We start from the raw sequence: 20,579 nt of genomic DNA, 5'->3' as shown, positions 1-20,579 counted from the left end.
GATTCTTTTCATTTTATTTTGTAGATGTAATTGTACTGATTCAATCTGTCCTCTTATTTTCTATTTACATAGCTTGCTAATAATGAGCTAATTGATGACTCTGAGTTATTGGTACATACCAGTTGAGGATTCTCCAAAGTTGAGCAAGGCAAGGGAGAGCTACTACTCCTTGAAACAGCTAGCAAAGCATCACTGTTTTGCCTTACTGGGCAGAAACTAAATCGTCACAGCTGTAAAGGACATCGCACTCATATAGTTATCTAAACCAGCCCAGGCAACATGATTTCTCTGTGCCAGTTCCTGCTCCCTGCTTGATTTCTTAAAGTTAGCTGGTAAGAATAAGCTATTAGCAAGCTTAAATCGGTGATAATTAGCTATACATTATTATTTCAAAGTGGTGTGGCTGTGCCAATTAAGTGGGTAATTAGGAGAACCCCAGGACAATAAATTAAGGCTGAGTCTCAACACCAGTGCCCCATCTGTTCTCCAGCAAGCATTCCAATTAGCCAAGCCTCTCAGTTAAGAATGCGCAATTAAGCGGATTGGCTGCAGGCATGGGTGTGTATTTGGGTGATAGAGATTGCTAGTGCTTAGTAAAAATAAGAAGTGTTTAATATCATAAAGGAGTCTGATGTCAAGGGGGAGAGAGGAGAATTTTTAGAAACACTGGATTTTTAATGTTTGAAACAAAATAAATTGTCTTATGGCTTTTTGTTTTTCTCAGTTTTCTCTTGAAAACTTAGAGTATGGTATCATCAGGCATTTCCATTTTAGTCTAATATTTAATTAAATCATAATTTGAGTGAGAATGTTATTGCCTGCAACATTAACAATTTTATTTATTGAGAATGAGAACTAAAGAGGACAGTTGAAATTGCAGAGTTTAAAAAGAGGAATGAGGCAGGGCTTGATTCTGATTTGGACATCCCTGTCAGCTATAGCAAATTAATATCTTGTACATCACAAAAAAACACAGTGACGTGATTAAAATAATTAACTAAATGTAGAAAAAATTTAAACATGTATTGAATGAAGAGCACTTAATCTTATTTAGGATTATTGCCAAGATAATTGCAATAAGTTCACATTAAATGGGATCGGTTAGCTTAAAATCCACGAGTTTATAGTTACATAGTCATATCTTATCTAACCTAATACCTTATTAATGAAAAGAAAAGTTAATTAATTTTTTAAATTCTTGATATGAACACACTGGGCATTATGTTTGTTTATATGACTAATCAGTAATGAGATATACTGAGCTTATGAATTGTATATATAAATATTCAGTGGATGAAAATATTATTAATAGGTCAGAAAAATGTCATCTCTGAGAGAAATTTAATATCATTTATAGCACCAGAGAAAGCAATTTATAATGTATTTCCTAAAAGGAAGTTAGTGCTTCTTTGAGGTGCCATTATTATTTACTACCTGTAAGTTTAATTTACTAAAATAAAGGTCATGTTCCTTTCAATGAGAAAATTTCTGTTTAATTTGAAACAGTGCTTAGTAAGTGGTGGTAGTGAGGGTTTCCAGGGCAGGACAGGCCACGACAAAGCTTTGGATATGGGACCAGAGGTGAGGCACTGAGGGAACATGAACTGAGGGCAGGCCAGAGTCAAGACCTACATGAATAATGAAGATCAGGACCTGGAGGGGATCAAAAACCAGGCATACAGGAGGAACAAATAACAGAAGGCAGAGCAAACATATGGCAAAAGTTTAGGCTAGTGGCTCTTAACCTTTGGGGATCATGTATCCCACTGAGAATCTGATAAAATGTTCCTAGAAAAAAAAAGTTCGTAAACAAATACATGCAGAATTTTGTTGCATTGAGAAGCAATTTGCTCCACCTAAAACTAATATTAACAATAAAAAGTCTTTTTAAAAAAATGAGCTTGCTCTTACTCTCTAGATGTTCATGGAAAACATAATGGTCACTGTATGAAATATCTTAAACTAAGTGCAAACAATGGAAAATTAAACTAATATTAAACATGACTTGTCCTGAAAGGAAAAAGAGCTTCGAGTACTTGTTATGAACTAAAAGTTGGAATCATGATTCGTTTTAAATGTGACTATGTACACATAAGTTTGGTATCCAACAGATACCAAATCACTTTTCCTTTTGATTGTAGCAGTTACTGGAAATTATAGAAAATTATCACTGGCTGCAATTGAAACTCTCTTAGCTTCCTTGCTTAGATGAAGATAGGTATATTTCAGGGAGCATGAGATTTATTCTAAATTCTTCAAGTTCCATGGTTTCCATAAAACTTTAGTTCTCAAGTTAATTTGTAACATTTGTAATACTGAAGCTATCAACTTTAGGTTAACGTGAATGGAAATAAGTTTATCCAAATTTCTCACTACAGAATATATATGTATATAATTTAAATCATTTTATGGGTTTTTGTTTTTCTCAATTTTCTTTTCAAAACTTAATGTGAGTATCATATCATCAATAATTTCCATTTTATTCTAATGTTTTACTAAATCGTAACTTGAATGATAATTTTTTCACTTGGAACATTAATAATTTTATTTATTGAGAATAAGAACTAAGGAGGACACTTGAAATTGCAAAATTTAAGGAGAGGAATGAAGCAGGCTTGATTCTGATTCAGGATGTCACTATGAACTACAGCAAATTAATATCCTGTACATCACAAAAAAATCACAGTGATTAAAATAATTAATTAAATGTAGGAAAAAATTTTAAGCATGCATTATATGAAGAACACTTGATCTTATTAGGATTATTTAGAAAATAAATCTCTCCAAATTTCTGACTACAGGAAAAAAAAATATATGTAATTTAAATTGTTTTAATTTAAATTGTTCCATTGGTTTCCATAGTACTTTGGTTCTCAAGTTAATTTGTGACATCTGTATTATCTGTAATTATATATATATTTATATATATATGTGTATATACATATTTTCCAGTCATGAGAAAAATAAATATAAAATAAAACCTTTTTATATGGACAGTTTTCAAATTAGTTCTCCAAAAACATTCAGTTTCCAAGTAGTAGCTTTGCAAGAAAAACTAGAAGATTTCAGTAGTGTGTATTATGGTGACTACAGGGTTATCTCATTTACATGGCTCAAAATATCCTTCCACCAAGGAGAACAAACTGTGAATGAAATTCTTTTTGTCCAATAAATCTGAGCATATGTTTTCTTCTTTTTTTTCTCACAAAAAGTGAATCTTCTCTTTTCCTTGGAAAGTCAGTAAATATCCATAAAATTGAAAAGAAACTCAAATTCATCTCTCATGGTTTTTTTTTTTCCCCCCACTTCTTGAAGAGGTGAGGAGCATTCGAGATCATGCCATGTTGAAATTGATGATTTTTATGGGAGTGTATAAAAATAATTTCAGAATTTTTGGCAGACTCTATACAGCATGAATCAAGATGATGACTGAAGCCCGTTCCTTTTATTAAAGTAGCAAAATTAATTGCATTTAGAAGCATCATGTGTCTTTCATCTAAGCACTATCTTCCACTTTTTGGAATGGCAAAGAACAGTCCCAGCATTTTAAATCTACCAATGGCATTTGAAGTTATATATATAATAAGGAAAAATGGGGTGCAAGCAGCACCAAGAAATATTAATATTGTATCCAGCTGTGTGTTGAACAAAAATGAGAAAGCTGCCAATTCCTCCACAGTTTTTCTCTAATAGAAGAAATGTGTATCTAGAGTGGATTATATCATTTGATAGACACTACTTTTTTTTTTTTCTAATCTTCATTCCAAATCACAAATCAGAGAATCATGTGCAGTTTCTTTTGCTTGGAAATGCAACAAAGGAGAATTTGAAGGAAGTTTCAAGATAATTCTTTTTGTGGAGGCCTGTATGTGTAGAGTTAAAGACTTTCAGATCAAGCTTCCTTCTCAAAAATATGATCCATTCTATTCTGTCTGATTACGTTTGAGGTCAACTGGTCTGAGGTTCTCCTTTTGCTATGTTAGCTTCGCCATCCTTCAGCAGGAATCTTAATATATGAGGGGTCTTCAAAAAGTTCATGGAAATATTTATATTATCTTTTAGATGTATTTTTCCATGAACTTTTTGAAGTACCTTTGTGTGTGGAACACTGCAACTTTGGCGTTTTGCAAGTTGAGTAAATCCAAAGGATTTATAGACTTCATTGTATTTAGTTTGTCTTCATTTTTCAACTTAAGCTAAGCTTTACATAGACAAACGCTTATATAAATAATCATAACGAAAGGATGCATTACTTTAATTCCTATCATATGTAAAATATTTTAGATGTCTTAATTGAGTAAAGGTGATTGTACATTAATCAACTCTGTTTAGTAATACTCTATGCCACCTATCAGAAATTGGGAATAAAATAATACCTGGATCACATGTAATATTCAAGAGCAATATTTTCCAAAATGAAATTTACAAGAATAATAGGCATAAAATTATGCTAAAATAGCTTATTTTCTCTGAACCCTGTTAATTATAGATTTCCTGACCCTAAAGCCTACCTTTATACGAGAGTCCAGGGACACAAGTGTTTGGAATGAAAGATATAGAGTATCTGGAAATGCAAGCATGGACTATTTGTGCCAGGTACATATTGTTCTTCAGTCAGATGAGTTTGTGGATAGAGGTAACCAGAAATATCTGATTGTAATAGCAAAATGGAAAAAAAAAAAAAAAAAACCGAAGGAGAAAGAAGCCTATTCATTGGCAGGGGAAAGTATTTAATTAATGTGCTGCTAATGCTGAGAGGGGAAAATATTGTCCTAAATATATTCTTGTCCTGTAAGTCATGAAGTTTATTGGTAAAATGTTGAGTAAGTCCAAAGGATTTATAAAATATAGAAAATATTTTACTGCATAAAAGAGGAATATTCAAGATTTGACCTAAAATACTGAATCTCAAAATATGAATGTACTTCACAAAGTTAGTGGGAAATTGAATTAAAAGATAATACAAATCTTTCCATGAACTTTTTGAAGCCTCCTTTTATATTAGAATCATTAGCTTTGCAAATTGGAAAACTAATATTATGCTTCTTTAAACTACTAGAACTGAGCAATTAATTGCACATCTTAATTAAAATGAACAAAAAGTTATAAGAGGCAGAGAAATTATTACCACATCTCTTTTGGGATAGGTGCTCAGTTTCCTTAGTACTATCTCATTTGTTTTAAATCTTGGGCACTTGGTCTGGTGTTTATTTTCATAATTGGGTTAAAGTCTTTGTTTAAAGTTCTTTCTAATGGAGAACAGAGCCAGTGCTTTTAATGTACATTTTTATAATGGGAAAATGATACTAGAACGAATTCTGAAAATCTAGTTTTGACAACAGGTTTAAATCACTCTTTTTAGAGTAGAATGCTTATAGAAAGTGTGCTTTTTCCTGGGACATTAAATTGCAATGTGTTGGGTTTGGAAGGTCATTGAAAAGTGAGGAATACAGGCAACTATCCAAATTGTATAGGTGACTATGAACTTCCAGCCTAGGGCTAGTGTAAAATTACAAGACAGTGCTAAACATGAAGCAACCATCTGAAAAGAACTCTCTGCAAATGGTCTCTAAAGACATTAGCGTGTTTTCTGTGTTCCTTTCATTTCTACATCCCTTTACTTTCCTTGTTGCTTCCCAACCTACCACCCATTTTAACCCCCTTAGTTCTGTTGAGAAATCATAGTAAATCCTCTGATGAAGGAAAATCATGTCATGTGACCAAGGAGACTTCCTAGGAGGAGGAGAAAACCTGGAATCACTTAGCCAGGAAAAAAAAAAAAAAAAAAAAAATTCCTCTCTTGGAGAATGGTGCCGATCCTCCGGTCACAGTTTTCATAATGAGCAGTGAGTTCAGATGGGGTTCAGAGAGCAGACTTTATGAGTTACTCTTTTAGAAAAGTATGTGTTTTCCTTTCTTTTTAATCTAATATGAATGTAATGTGCTTGAAACACATTTAGGTTTGTGATCAATGTGCCTAGTGCCCTATATTGCATTGCTTCTCAGTGATATTGTCACCTCTCTCTTCTCATCTCTCTCTGCATCACAGTCTATATAGAAAGGGACCAAGAAACTCGACTTCAACTCTCCCTATAGCCCATCTAACTACCTAAATTTAATTAAATTCAAGCATTTACAATGAGAACCGTTATTGCTGTAGAATAGAAATCTATTTTTCTATTTGAAAAATTTCTATAAATATTTTGCCAAATAGAATTACTTAGGTGAGAAAAAAGTTAAATGATTAAATATGCATTCAGAACAGCAAGGGAAGAGTTCATCTCTAGAAACATGTAATTATGTATTTCCTCTGCTGAGCAGGAGACTGACATTTTAAATGTCTGCTGTTTGACAGCTGTGGTCAGACATCTCTACAGGATTGAGCCTGCTCATTAGTGCCACATTAACCTTAACTTTGCCTCAGGCCATTAACTAGCAAACTGCACATTTGACCTTTGTTCTACTGATATTTTCAAACAATGTGCTAGGTACTGCTTTTAATTTGGGTTCTGTCTTCTGTGTGGACTGACTTTAGGGGTAGAAAAAATCAATACATGTCATTAAAGAAAGAAACATGTGGTCTGAGACATTCCACAGAGAAAAGTTTCATTTGAAAATAAGATTCTTCTCCAATACTTTTCCTGATAATTAGCTTTGGTCAAAATTAGAAATAGTCTCTTCCATATTGTATTCAGTGGGAAAGAAGAGAGACCGTGTAATATGTGACAATTTTAAAATATTTTAAACAAAACACATTCCCACTAGATGAGGACATGAGATTGAGAAGTGTATGTTATGAACATAGCTCTGTTCTCAGCACTGTCTAATTAAATGAAATGCAAAATCAGATGGAGATTAGAGCCACATGCTTAAAGGCAAACAGCTCCCTAGATCAGCAAAGTTTGAAACACGTGGTTGCCAGTCTTCAAACCATATGGATGGGGAATATGTCAGCTTTGTATATTTGAACTGACAAATTAGCTCAGTGAAATATTTTGATAGACTATGCTAGTGTTGCTATATCCAGTTTATGAAATATTAGACAGCTATATAAAAAGTAGTAACACCAATATTTATTAACTTGAAAGGGGTTCATGATATACTGTCAAGTGAAAAAAGCCAAGTTCATGAATGTGTATAGCTTGGTACCAATTTTATAAAACCAAACCATCTCTTTATCTCTATCCCTTTATCTTTCTATATCTGTATGTCCATCTGTCTGTCTGGTTGCTTGTTAGTGTGTATGTAGAGAAAGCCAAGGAAAGGTTAAACACCAGGCTGTTAACGTTGGTTACTTCAGAAGGAAGGACGGAAGCACTATGGAGAGAATAGATGTTAACTTGCCCTTCACGTACCCTTTAATTATTTTACTACTTACTAAAAGATAGGTTACTTTTATAATTAGAAATAAAGTTAGTTATAATGGTACAGCCATTTGGATGCATTGCTCAATTTTACAGTAGTAACTGGGCAGCCCTATGTCAACAGACCCAGAAAGGACAACTTCAGGTTGGGTTGCATTTTCTTTTCTGTTTTCTGACCACGTGGTACATCAGGAGACCTTTCTAGCACTGCTGGCCTCAAGGGCATGAGAAGCAATGAAGCAATAACTATGCTAGTCCATGTTTCTCCATTGCCTTTAGTAAGCTCAGGGCAAACAGGGCTGCAGGCTATGAATGAGCAATTGTGCGACAGCCTTTTCTACTTTCTGCCCTAGCTCAGTGTCCAAAACCGGTCATTAGCCAGTGATTAGAATTTACTCCACTCCCTGCTTTCTGCCACAGACATTTTAGAATGGTCAAATATATAGACAACTCCTGTGTGAACATATTGCATTCTAAGCGCAGATATAGGCAGAAAGAAGTGAGATATCTATCTGTGTTTTCTAGCATAACAACCTACTATGAGTGTGTTTTGTTAAAAATGTAGTTTCCATAAATTTTTTAAAATGGAAATATTTTATCTAAAGATTTATTGAACTTTGATTTATCAAACATCCATTATCAGCCAGACATTACTCAGTGGTGGAATTTTTAATTAAACAAGATGGCGAAGTCTGCATTAACTAAATGTGTGACTAAATGATTTCTAACTTAGTTACTTTTCACAAGTCTTTTTGTTTCTTAGGTTTTCATTTTCCTTGTTTATAAAATAAGAGGGTTGGACTAAATCACTGGCTCTCAAGACTGGCTGCACGTCAGGATTCTGTAGGAAGCTTTCAGAAAATCCAGATGCCTGGGCCTCACCCCAGACCAATAAAACTGAATTTCTGAGGGAGAAATCTGAGAGATATCTAGGCATACAGTTTAAAATGTTTCCTTGGTGGTGATAATGTGCAGATAGGACAGAGAGCAGTTGGAACTGGTGATCTCTAAGGATTTTTCCAACTCTGTCTTCATAATAAAGCATATCTGTGATGTATTAATTATGATAGCTATCTTCCCAGCAGTGTGACTAAATATTAATGTGTCACCACATATTAATTTCAACATTACATATAAACAGGAGCTGTCATGAGCCTGTTTATTAGAGTATGGCACAGCTTGCAGACCTGTGTGTTTTAGATTTCTTCCATTTTCTGATGCAACACACTGGTAAGGTCTGATATTTTCCCACAATCTAGGAATAGGTCCCCTAATTTAAAGTTTCTCGAGCAACCTGTGCTCTTTAAGAACTTTAAATTATCATTATCATTTTCTAAAAATGTATTTCTTATAGTAGCCTCTAATTCTAGAAGCTTTTAAAAACCAAGACCACATCTATGGCTAATTCACCAGGAATTTAAGTGCCTGTTGTGTACCAAACTATGACCCAAACCCTGTGGATACAAAGAAGACATGGTTCTTGCCTTTTAGAGAACATATCTCTATTCGAGAAGGCAAACTTGCAAACAAGAATTATAACACCAGATAGTAAGGGCTGTAATATAGTCAAAGACAAGTGCCAGTGAGAAACAAGGACAAACCAACAAACTCTGCCCAGATCGATCAGGGAAGAAGTTGGAGAGCAGATGAAGTTACGCAGGATCTTGAAGGGTGGGTGTACGGATGAGAGTGAAGGAGAAGCAATTCTGGGTGGAGGAAGCTGTGTTTGCTAAACCTGGAAACGTGTTGGGTAAATATTGAGGTGTTTTTTGCAATGTGAATCTAGGTGTTTGGCTTTTGCTGGGGTGTCTGAGTACAGGGAAGGGGGGCTTTCATGGAATGAGGCTAAGGGATAAAGGGTGGAGAGGTGATGTACCATGGTAAGGCATTTTAAGTTGCTTAGCATTTAAGAGCAGGGAAATGGCATGGCTTATTTCTGAGGCTGATTCTGGTGACAGCATGGAGGATGCAGTGAAGGGAAAGTGAGAGAACAAAACTAGAGGCAATGGGACCATATGTCACTGTTGCAAGCCCAAAAGAGAAACTGTAAATTTTTATGTGACCCTGACATAGGTTTTGAATAAATATTCAGACAATTCAGGCATCCGATTTTCTTTTAAATATTTTGAAACTGTTACTCTTGATAGTTACATTTGATTTCTGTATTCTAGAGATATCTCAAGGCAAAGTTGAATAATCAGCATATGTAACACAATCCCTGAAAGATAATTAGCTGGAACTTCTAACGTCTCCCTCCCTGCATTTATTATCCTCCTAATTTTAACTGGAAATATTCTCATGACTGTAGAAAATAATTGTAAGGATGTAGTCACTCTTCCAGCAACTTAAATTGAGAATCGTTCTAAGAATATAATATTTTATTCATTGAAATATTTTATGTAAAACTGAAGAAGTCATGTGCATGGCAGGTCAAGCATTGAGCTGGGAACTGAGGGGTGAATTCTTGTGATGGGACCAACATTAATTGGTTCTTTGGTGGTAGATAGGCTTTTTGACCTCACTATGGCTACTAATGCTTTAACCCCTTTATTTCCCACCAATTCAATTATTATTTTTTCTATATCTAATGTAGATCTCCTGCTCCTTCAATTCAATTACGTTTTGCAACACCTCTAATTCCTGTGACCTAAAAACTGCCAAACACAGAATACAGTGTTCCAAAGTAGGATCTCCCCATAAACCTTAAAACTTATCTCAACATTCACGTAGACTTTCTTCCCTTATTTTGGTCTCGGAGAATTTTCTCCAAAGCTAACCACTCTGTTTTCTGTAATCCTCCCTCTCTCTTTCAGTATTTGTGATCCATCAATTGTTAATTTTCAGAATTTTTCAGAATTTGTGATCCATCAATTGTTAAATTTCTTTTGTTGTCTCATTGTTATCAGTTAAGACAGACTAAGCTATGATGTCGTAGCAAACTACCCAAACATACCATTGGTTTAAAACAGTAAAATTGTGTTTTTGTTTGCAACCTGTGCCCGTTTCAGATCAGCTGGGGTTGCAGCTCATGTTGTCTAGGCTTTAGGACTCAGACTGACAAAGCAGCCTTCATCTGAAACATTGCTGGTTATCATGGTAGAGGGCTATAGAAGCTGGCAAAGCCAAACTGGTTCTCGAAGCTTAAGTTTGGAAGGAACATGCATCACTTCCGCCTACATTTTATATGCCCCAATGCAAGTCACATGACCAAAACTAAGTTTGAAGGGGATGTATGCCCAGAAAGTAGAGAATTGTAATATTTGGGAGCAAGTTAATGACTGTGGACCCTTGTTATCTCCTCCCCTTCACACACAAGTATTTTCAAATATCTTTCATATTCAAACAAGCATAGATATAACGCAAACAAAACTCCTTTGATTTTCCTTTTTGGGATTCTCCGTTTCTAGTTTCTGACCCTCTTTTAATGTTCAGCATACTGCAAGTCTGAAATCTATTAATCTACTTCAAACGCTTTAATTATTGTAATAGTTTGCTAGGGCTGTGAATTAGTTTGTTTTCTGTTGCTTATAACAGAGTACCTGAAACTGGGTAATTTATAAAGAAATTAAATTTATTTCTTACAGTTTTGAAGGCTGGGATGTCCAAAGTCCAGGGAACACATGTGGAAGGGTCTTCTTCTACAGCAACGCAATGTCACATGGTGAGAATGGGTTGAGCAAGAGTGAGCTAATAATACCTGCTCACTTGACCTCCTTTTAAAGAACCATGCCCATTACTACATGAACCGGTCAATGCATTCTCTAGGGCCCAGTGGTCTAAATCTAACCTCCTCTTAAAGGCCTCACCTTTCAAATACTGTAACTGGATTTCCCACCCTCTTAACACTTGTAGTGGGGATCAAATTATTTCCAATGTGTGAACTTTTGGGAAACACATTTAACCTACAGCAGGATGCCATAACAAAATAGCACAGACTGGATAGCTTAAGCAACAGAAATGAATTTTCTCACAGTTCTGGAGGTTAAAGTTCATGATCAAGGTGTTGGCAGGTTTGATTTCTCCAGGGGCTTCTTTCCTTGGCTTGCAGATGGTAAATACGTAATATAATTACTGTGCTAGCAAGAACATAAACCATTTTTTTTGATCAATCATAAGTTAGAGTTGAGTCAGATTTATACTTCTTGCAACCGTTTTATCGCTTGTCTGTTCAAGCTTTGCTAAAAATTTGGTAAAATAGTCACCAAATACTTGCCACGATAACTTTTGATTTTCTCTGTGATTTTTAATGTAATCTATTTAAAAATAATATTTATTCTTTCTACATATTAATCTGGCAATTTCCACAAGTAGTTTTTCAAATAACAAATGGGAGAGAATTATAAAATTAAAGCAATTGAATAACAGTGCTGTCAAGTTTTGATTTAATTTTTAAAAATTTGGTTATTCCAGCTGTAATTTCGAGTCATTCCTCCTCTCATCTCACTTATAAAGAGATTATGTTTTTAATTTTAAAGGGAGATACGATTTAATAATTGCTACATTTCAACCTCTCATCCCATGAATTTCTAAAATTTTTTACTTCTAATGTTTCCTTCTCTTGCTCCTGCCTTCTAGTCTAGAGGGCATCTCCTCTGTAAAAATCTAAAGCTTTTCATTTCTTTTTCCAAAATGTTTGTTTATGTCAAAAAATTGAGAACCAAGGTCTTTGGGACTTAGTCTTTTGAAAAGCTTAAACTCAAGTTCATCATACTCTGAAGGCTTGGTTTTAAAATTCAAAGTCTTGGCTTTCAAAATAATAAAAAGAGGAGTTTCAAGATGGCGGCGGCTGCGGCGGCTGGCGCGGAGTAGCTGAGGTGGAAAAGGTGGCCACTGGGCCTCAGGCAGCCGGGAAACTTGTGGACCTTCCTCTGGCCATCTCTTAAGGGAGGACTGCTGCTGCTGGCCGGTCGTAGGGGCTCAACGCCACTTTGCCCCCGGCAGGAGAGGCTGCCTCATTTACAGGCAACAGCTTTGAAGTGTGGAGCAGGAAAAGAACGGATTCTTAGCTGCAAAAGTGAGTCTTGAAACAGGGAACACGGTGCCAGGGCTGCTGTGGATGCAGCCAGGTTCCCGGAGGCTGGGGCCGCGCTGAAGGCAGCCAGCTGCCCTATTCAGGATTCGAGGTTTCAGGCCGGCATTAAAGAAGATTCCTGGGAGCGCCCGAGCGGCGCCGCGACTGAATGGCCCGAGGCGGCAACGCCGAGAACACGGAAGGCAACAAACCAGAGACAGAGCGAGCGCCCGACCTGGCACAGCACTGTGAGTGATCCCTGGCACAGCTCTGTTCGGGGGGTGGATGCCCATGTGGCTCCCGCCTGCACCACCAGGCCACTCACTGCCACGGTGCTGCCTCCATTTTCCCAGGTGTGGGCAGCTCCGCCCTGCTCGGCCATCACTGAGCCCATTTGCTTGGCCTGGCGCGGGGCTTTCCGGACCCTGCGGGCCGACCTCCTCTCCCACTCCCTCCGCAGTTCTCTGGCAGGGCTGGGGGTGTGGGGCGTCCCGACCAGTTTTGGGAGGGCTAGGAAGTACGGGCGGGCCGACTGTCACTCCACCACACCCTGGACTCTGGCCCCGGTAAACTTCCTGTTACTGGGAGGCAGATACCATCTCTGCGACCACCAGTTTGGAAAAAAGCCTAACGAATTTCTGGTTGGGAATAGTGTGGTAGGAGAGTTCCCAGGTCCGCTTGAACCTGCCGGAGAGCAGACTGCAGGCGGGCACTAGACTCGGTTTATACCGGGGGGATACAAAGGTGAACAAGACCCGAGAAAGATCTACACAGTGCTACAAAGGCACCCAGAGAGACCGGTTGTCTGTGCCTAGCAGAAACCTGGTAGACTTCCTGGGCGAGGCGGTGCTGAGCAGGGTCTTGAAGGCCCAGCTGATAGACGAGGGGTGCAGAAGACATGCCCGAGCCCAGCACAGTGTGCACAGAGGGGGGAGACGTGCGGCCAGGGAGGCGGAGACTCGACAGAAACCACACACCCGGTGGGGTCGCCACTGCACGATCTAACAGCCTGGGCCAGAGCACACGGAAAGGGGAGAAGTCCTGTACAGAAAGTGAAAGCTCAACAGAGATCACACACCCTGTGGTACGTGATCCACCAGCCCAGCAGAGTACAAGCTGACTAGAAAGGTGGATCCCCGGAGAAGCCCAAGACCCGAGGCAACCACACACACAAGACACTAGAGGCCAACTGAGCAGTCACGGCGGGAGCCATACCAAATTGGCAACCACAGCAACATCCTAGTTAGTCATTAGTCTTAAACCGGTGGACTGTGAAACCCCCTGCCACAATGAATAAACACCAAAAAAAAGACACCAGAAATACAAAAAATCAAGAAAGTACACCACCAAAAGTTAATAAATCTCATACTCTAGATCCTAGAGAACAAGAAGCCCTTGAAATAACTGACAAGGAATTTCGAGTGATAATTCTAAGGAAACTGAATGAGATACAAGAAAACTCAGCTAGACATCATGATGAAATGAGGAAAAGTATACAGGATCTGAAAGAGGAAATGTACAAGGAAATCAATGTCCTGAAAAAAAATGTAGCAGAACTTGCTGAACTGAAGAAGTTATTCAGCGAAATAAAAAACACAACGGAGAGTTTAACCAGCAGGCTTGTCGAAGTTGAAGAGAGAACCTCTGAACTTGAAGATGGGCTGTTTGAAATAACACAAGCAGACAAAAAGAAAGAAAAAAGAATCAAGGACATGGAAGAAAATCTGAGAGAGATTCAGACAACCTCAAGCGCTCAAATATCCGAGTCATGGGTATTCCAGAAGGGGAGGAAAATGGAGATTCCATTGAAAACATATTCAACAAAATAGTGGCAGGAAACTTCCCAGGTATAGGAAAAATCACAGATCTTCAGATCCAGGAAGCTCAACGATCTCCAAACGTATTCAACCCAAAAAGGTTTTCTCCAAGACATGTCATAGTCAAATTGGCAAAACTCAGAGACAAAGAGAGAATCTTAAAAGCTGCAAGAGAGAAGCGTCAAATCACCTATAAGGGAGCCCCAATCAGGTTAACATCAGACTTTTCATCACAAACCCTAAAAGCTAGAAAGGAATGGGATGATATTTTCAAAATACTAAAAGACAAAGATTGCCAGCCAAGAATACTCTACCCTGCAAGGCTATCCTTCCGAAATGAGGGGCAAATAGTATATTTCTCAGACAAACAAAAACTGCGGGAGTTCACTACCACAAGACCACCCGTACAAGAAATCCTCAAGGGAGTACTGGGTTTGGTTCCTGAAAAATAACTACCACTGCCATAAAAACCTAAGAAAAATCTAAACCCGCTAGTACAATAAAAATGGCATTCGTGAAGAGAAAACAAGCTAACAAAAACACTATCTACAACCTAAGGAACCAACAAACAAAGAAACCAAACAGTAAATCAGAAAGCAAGGAACAAAAGACACCTAAGACAACCAAACAACCAATAAAATGCTAGGAATAAATCAACACCTTTCAATTACAACTCTTAATGTTAAAGGCTTAAATTCCCCAATTAAAAGACACAGACTGGCTGACTGGATCAAAAAGCAGGACCCAACTATATGCTGCCTACAAGAGACCCACCTCACCCATAAAGATTCACACAGACTAAGAGTGAAAGGATGGAAAAAGATTTACCATGCAAACAGAAAAGAAAAACGAGCTGGAGTGGCTATTCTTATATCTGACAAAATAGACTTTAAACTAAAAAGCATAAAAAGAGACAATGAGGGACACTACTTAATGATAAAAGGACTGATCCATCAAGAAGACATAACAATCATAAATATGTACGCACCCAATGTTGGAGCAGCCAGATTTATAAAACAAACTCTATTAGACCTAAAGAAGGAAATAGACACTAATACCATAATAGCAGGGGACCTGAACACTCCACTGTCGATATTAGACAGATCATCTAGGCAAAGAATCAGTAGAGAAACACAAGATCTAAACTAGACTCTAGACCTATTGGAATTGGCAGATATCTACAGAACATTCCACCCAACAACCTCAGAATATTCATTCTTCTCATCAGCACGTGGATCATTCTCCAGGATAGATCACATATTAGGTCACAAATCAAGTCTCAATAAATTCAAAAAAATTGGAATTATCCCATGTATCTTCTCAGACCACAATGGATTAAAACTAGAAATTAATAACAAACGAAACTCTGGAAACTATACAAACACATGGAAATTAAACAGCATTCTACTTAATGACATATGGGTCCAAGAAGAAATCAAGCAGGAAATCAAAAAGTTTATTGAAACTAATGAAAACAATGATACATCATACCAAAACCTGTGGGATACTGCAAAAGCAGTATTGAGGGGAAAATTTATTGCATTAAATGCTCACTTCAGAAGAATGGAAAGATGGCAAGTGAACAACCTAACACTTCACCTTAAAGAACTAGAAAAACAAGAACAATCCAATCCTAAAGTTAGCAGACGGAAAGAAATCATTAAGATCAGAGCAGAACTGAATGAAATTGAAAACCAAAAAACAATTCAAAAGATCAACGAATCAAAAAGTTGGTTTTTTGAAAAGATAAATAAAATTGACAAACCATTAGCATGGCTAACAAAAAAAAGAAGAGAGAAGACTCAAATAACAAAAATTAGAAATGAAAAAGGCGATATTACAACTGATTCATCTGAAATACAAGGAATCATTCGAGACTACTATAAACAACAATACGCCAACAAATTTGAAAATCTGGTGGAAATGGATAAATTTCTGGACACACACAAGCTCCCAAAACTGAACCGTGAAGACGTAGAAAATTTGAACAGACCAATAACAATAAAGGAGATTGAAGCTGTTATCAGAAGGCTCCCAACAAAGAAAAGCCCAGGACCAGATGGATTCACAGCAGAATTTTACCAAACATTCAAAGAGGAATTGACACCGATTCTTTACAAACTATTCCAAAAGATTGAAACGGACGCAAATCTCCCAAACTCATTCTATGAAGCAAACATCATCCTGATACCAAAACCAGGTAAAGATATAACCAAAAAAGAAAACTACAGGCCGATATCCTTGATGAATATAGATGCAAAAATCCTCACTAAAATACTAGCAAACAGAATACAGCAACACATACGAAAAATTATTCATCACGATCAAGTGGGATTCATCCCAGGGATGCAAGGTTGGTTCAACATACGCAAATCAATAAATGTGATACACCATATTAATAAACTCAAACACAAGGACCATATGATCATCTCTATAGATGCTGAAAAAGCATTTGATAAAGTTCAGCACTCATTCATGACAAAGACCCTCTATAAGTTAGGTATAGAGGGAAAGTATCTCAACATAATTAAAGCCATATATGACAAACCCACTGCCAATATCATCCTGAATGGGGAAAAGCTGAAAGCTTTTCCTTTAAGAACAGGCACTAGACAAGGATGCCCACTCTCACCACTCCTATTCAACATAGTGTTGGAAGTACTAGCCAGAGCAATCAGAGAAGAGAAGGAAATAAAGGGCATCCAGATTGGAAAAGATGAAGTCAAACTGTCCCTGTTTGCAGATGACATGATCCTATATATCGAACAGCCTAAAACCTCTACAAAAAAACTGCTGGAATTGATCAATGATTTCAGCACAGTAGCAGGATACAAAATCAACACACAAAAATCAGTAGCATTTCTTTTCTCCAATAGTGAACATGCAGAAGGAGAAATCAAGAAAGCCTGCCCATTTACAATAGCCACCAAAAAAATAAAATACTTAGGAATTGAGTTAACCAAGGAGGTGAAAAATCTCTATAATGAGAACTACAAACCACTGCTGAGAGAAATTAGAGAGGATACAAGAAGATGGAAAGATATTCCATGCTCTTGGATTGGAAGAATCAACATAGTGAAAATGTCCATACTACCAAAAGTGATATACAAATTCAATGCAATCCCCATCAAAATTCCAAAGACATTTTTCTCAGAAATGGAAAAAACTATTCAGACATTTATATGGAACAATAAAAGACCACGAATAGCCAAAGCAATGCTCAGCAAAAAAAATAAAGCTGGAGGCATAACACTACCTGACTTTAAGCTATACTACAAAGCTATAATAACCAAAACAGTATGGTACTGGCATAAAAACAGACCCACTGACCAATGGAATAGAATAGAGAATCCAGAAATCAACCCACACACTTACTGCCATCTGATCTTTGACAAAGGCACCAAGCCTATTCACTGGGGAAGGGACTGCCTCTTCAGCCAGTGGTGCTGGGATAACTGGATATCGATATGCAGGAGAATGAAACTAGATCCATACCTCTCACCGTATACTAAAATCAACTCAAAATGGATTAAGGATTTAAATATACACCCTGAGACAATAAAACTTCTTAAAGAAAACATAGGGGAAACACTTCAGGAAATAGGACTGGGCACAGACTTCATGAATACGACCGCAAAAGCACGGGCAACCAAAGGAAAAATAAACAAATGGGATTATATCAAACTAAAAAGCTTCTGCACAGCAAAAGAAACAATTAAAAGAGTTAAAAGACAACCAACAGAGTGGGAGAAAATATTTGCAAAATATACATCTGACAAAAGATTAATATCCAGAATATATAAGGAACTCAAACAACTTTACAAGAAGAAAACAAGCAACCCAATTAAAAAATGGGCAAAAGAGCTAAGTAGGCATTTCTCTAAGGAAGATATCCAAATGGCCAACAGACATATGAAAAAATGCTCAACATCACTCAGCATCCGGGAAATTGAAATCAAAACCACATTGAGATACCATCTAACCCCAGTTAGGATGGCTAAAATCCAAAAGACTATGAACGATAAATGCTGGCGAGCCCGCGGAGAAAAAGGAACTCTCATACATTGTTGGTGGGACTGCAAAATGGTGCAGCCTCTATGGAAAATGGTATGGAGGTTCCTTAAACAATTGCACATAGATCTACCATACGACCCAGCCATCCCACTGTTGGGAATATACCCAGAGGAATGGAAATCATCAAGTCGAAGGTATACCTGTTCCCCAATGTTCATCGCAGCACTCTTTACAATAGCCAAGAGTTGGAACCAGCCCAAATGCCCATCATCAGATGAGTGGATATGGAAAATGTGGTACATCTACACAATGGAATACTACTCAGCTATAAAAACGAATGAAATACTGCCATTTGCAACAACATGGATGGACCTCGAGAGAATTATATTAAGTGAAACAAGTCAGGCACAGAAAGAGAAATACCACATGTTCTCACTTATTGGAGGGAGCTAAAAATTAATATATAAATTCACACACACATACACACATACACACACAAACCGGGGGGGGGGGAAGAAGATATAACAACCACAATTATTTGAAGTTGATACAACAAACAAACAGAAAGGACATTGTTGGGGGGGAGGGGGGAGGGAGAAGGGAGGGAGGTTTTGGTGATGGGGAGCATTAATCAGCTACAATGTATATCGACAAAATAAAATTTAAAAAATAAATAAATAAATAAATAAATCAAAAAAATAAATAAAGAAAGAAAGAAAGAAAGAAAAAAGACTGTGAAAAAAAAATTAAAAAAAAATAATAAAAAGAAAACCAAACAAAAAACAAAAAAAACACCTTTTTTGTTGTTGTTGAATTTTTCCTCCCATAATTGACAGGGGGAAATAAAAATCCTTAGTTAATATATTAAATGTTATTCTTTTCAATAGCTTTTATTTTCATGCTTCTGAAATATCCTACATATCTGGGTCTTTTGGTCATATTTAAGAAATATATTACTTTATGTTCTTAGACATCAAAGAGAAGACCCACATAGAAAATAACCCAAATCTACTAAACTTTTAATCAGTAAGCAATCAATTAGCATGTTGTAAGCCTCTGACATTTTCTACATAGAAAAGAAAATAGTAACACTGTGGTTTAGATGTCAACAGCTAGTGAGGACTTTTAGGGAAGATAAATGATGTGTGTGTGTGTGTGTGTGTGTGTGTGTGTGTGTGTGTGTGTGTGTGTGTGTGTGTGTGTGCGCGCGCGCGCGCACCCATATATACTATTCACAACCTCATGGACATGGAGTTATATAAGATTCATACCCAGTGAAAAGTTTTTTTCAAAGATTAAATTCAAATACAAGCATTTTAAAAAATGATAATGTATTTTTTGTCTTGATTGTGAGAAAAGTATTTGAAATATTTGAAAATAAGTAGAGAAAATAAAAAAGTTGCCTTCTAAACATTATGCATAACCTTTGTTATGGATTTTTGGTTTTAACTGTTTTCTTCGTCCTTCTGTTCAGAGAATTTATCAGCAGCCTTCGACTGTACCGGTCATTTTACAGAGGCCTCGCTGATGAGCTTTGCGCGAGTGAACTGGCTGCTGCGGATGGACTGCCCTGCTGGAACGGAGAAGACACAGGGAAAAGGTATTTTATGTGTAGTGGTCTGTGAAGACATAATGGCTACTTTCATCCTTGCTTGCTTTTCACAAATCTTGAATAGACTACTTCAGTTTTAACTTTACCACAGAGGTTAGAGTTTATATTAACTCCTTCTCTTTAGTTCATTAAAAATAAAAAATAAAAAAAATCTGATCCTTTTTGACATGTTGAAAATATAGCAGCAGTCTGTGGGGTGTTGAAAGTTCTCTCTGCTTTTCTACCTGAGTAACCCAACAATTCCACTTATCTGCTATCCAATCTGTCTGTCTTGTTTATCAAATTTTTTGGAGTTTAACTTTATGAGTATTAGAAAGTGTAGAAATTCCGTGAAATGTGAATAGCCATGCAAAGATTCATTGATATGTGGATATGTGTTTCGGCAGTGTTATTATGTCCACCCTAAATGGTCTGTGTGTATGTGTGTGTGTGTGTAATCGTGGGGATACTTTTGTATACATCTGTTTGAGGCATTGTTTATTGGTATGTTTTCAGTTGTTCTCAAACTTTGGAGTAAAATATCAATTTTACCATTTTTCTTCCCTGTCTAGAATTTCTTTGACAGTTTCTTTTCCTTTGCTTCCAATAATTGATTGTATTCTCAAGTAATCTCCTGAGCTTAAGAAAATCATAAATTCTCCCTCTGTGATCAGTAAAACTGGGTGGCAACTAGTACTTTTTTTCAATGCTGGTGATTATTATAGATTGTAGGATGATGAGGTTTCATGTTCGAATTTGAATCTATCTTTATTTTTTGGATT

General features: G+C 36.9%; 1 protein-coding gene across 1 annotated transcript in view; it reads left to right on the top strand.

Moving 5' to 3' along the window:
* The window catches only part of GPC5 (glypican 5), a 729,429-nt gene that overhangs the window by 320,396 nt on the left and 388,454 nt on the right, over positions 1 to 20,579 (top strand). The window contains exon 5 of the mRNA XM_063101519.1: positions 19,681 to 19,806. Within this exon, the coding sequence (XP_062957589.1) occupies positions 19,681 to 19,806 (126 nt within the window). The remainder of the gene's footprint in view (positions 1 to 19,680; positions 19,807 to 20,579) is intronic.

Source organism: Cynocephalus volans, chromosome 7 (assembly GCF_027409185.1).
Source record: "Cynocephalus volans isolate mCynVol1 chromosome 7, mCynVol1.pri, whole genome shotgun sequence".
Taxonomy (NCBI): domain Eukaryota; kingdom Metazoa; phylum Chordata; class Mammalia; order Dermoptera; family Cynocephalidae; genus Cynocephalus; species Cynocephalus volans.
Note: the sequence above shows the minus strand (reverse complement) of the source record. Positions and strands in the feature narration are given on the sequence as shown.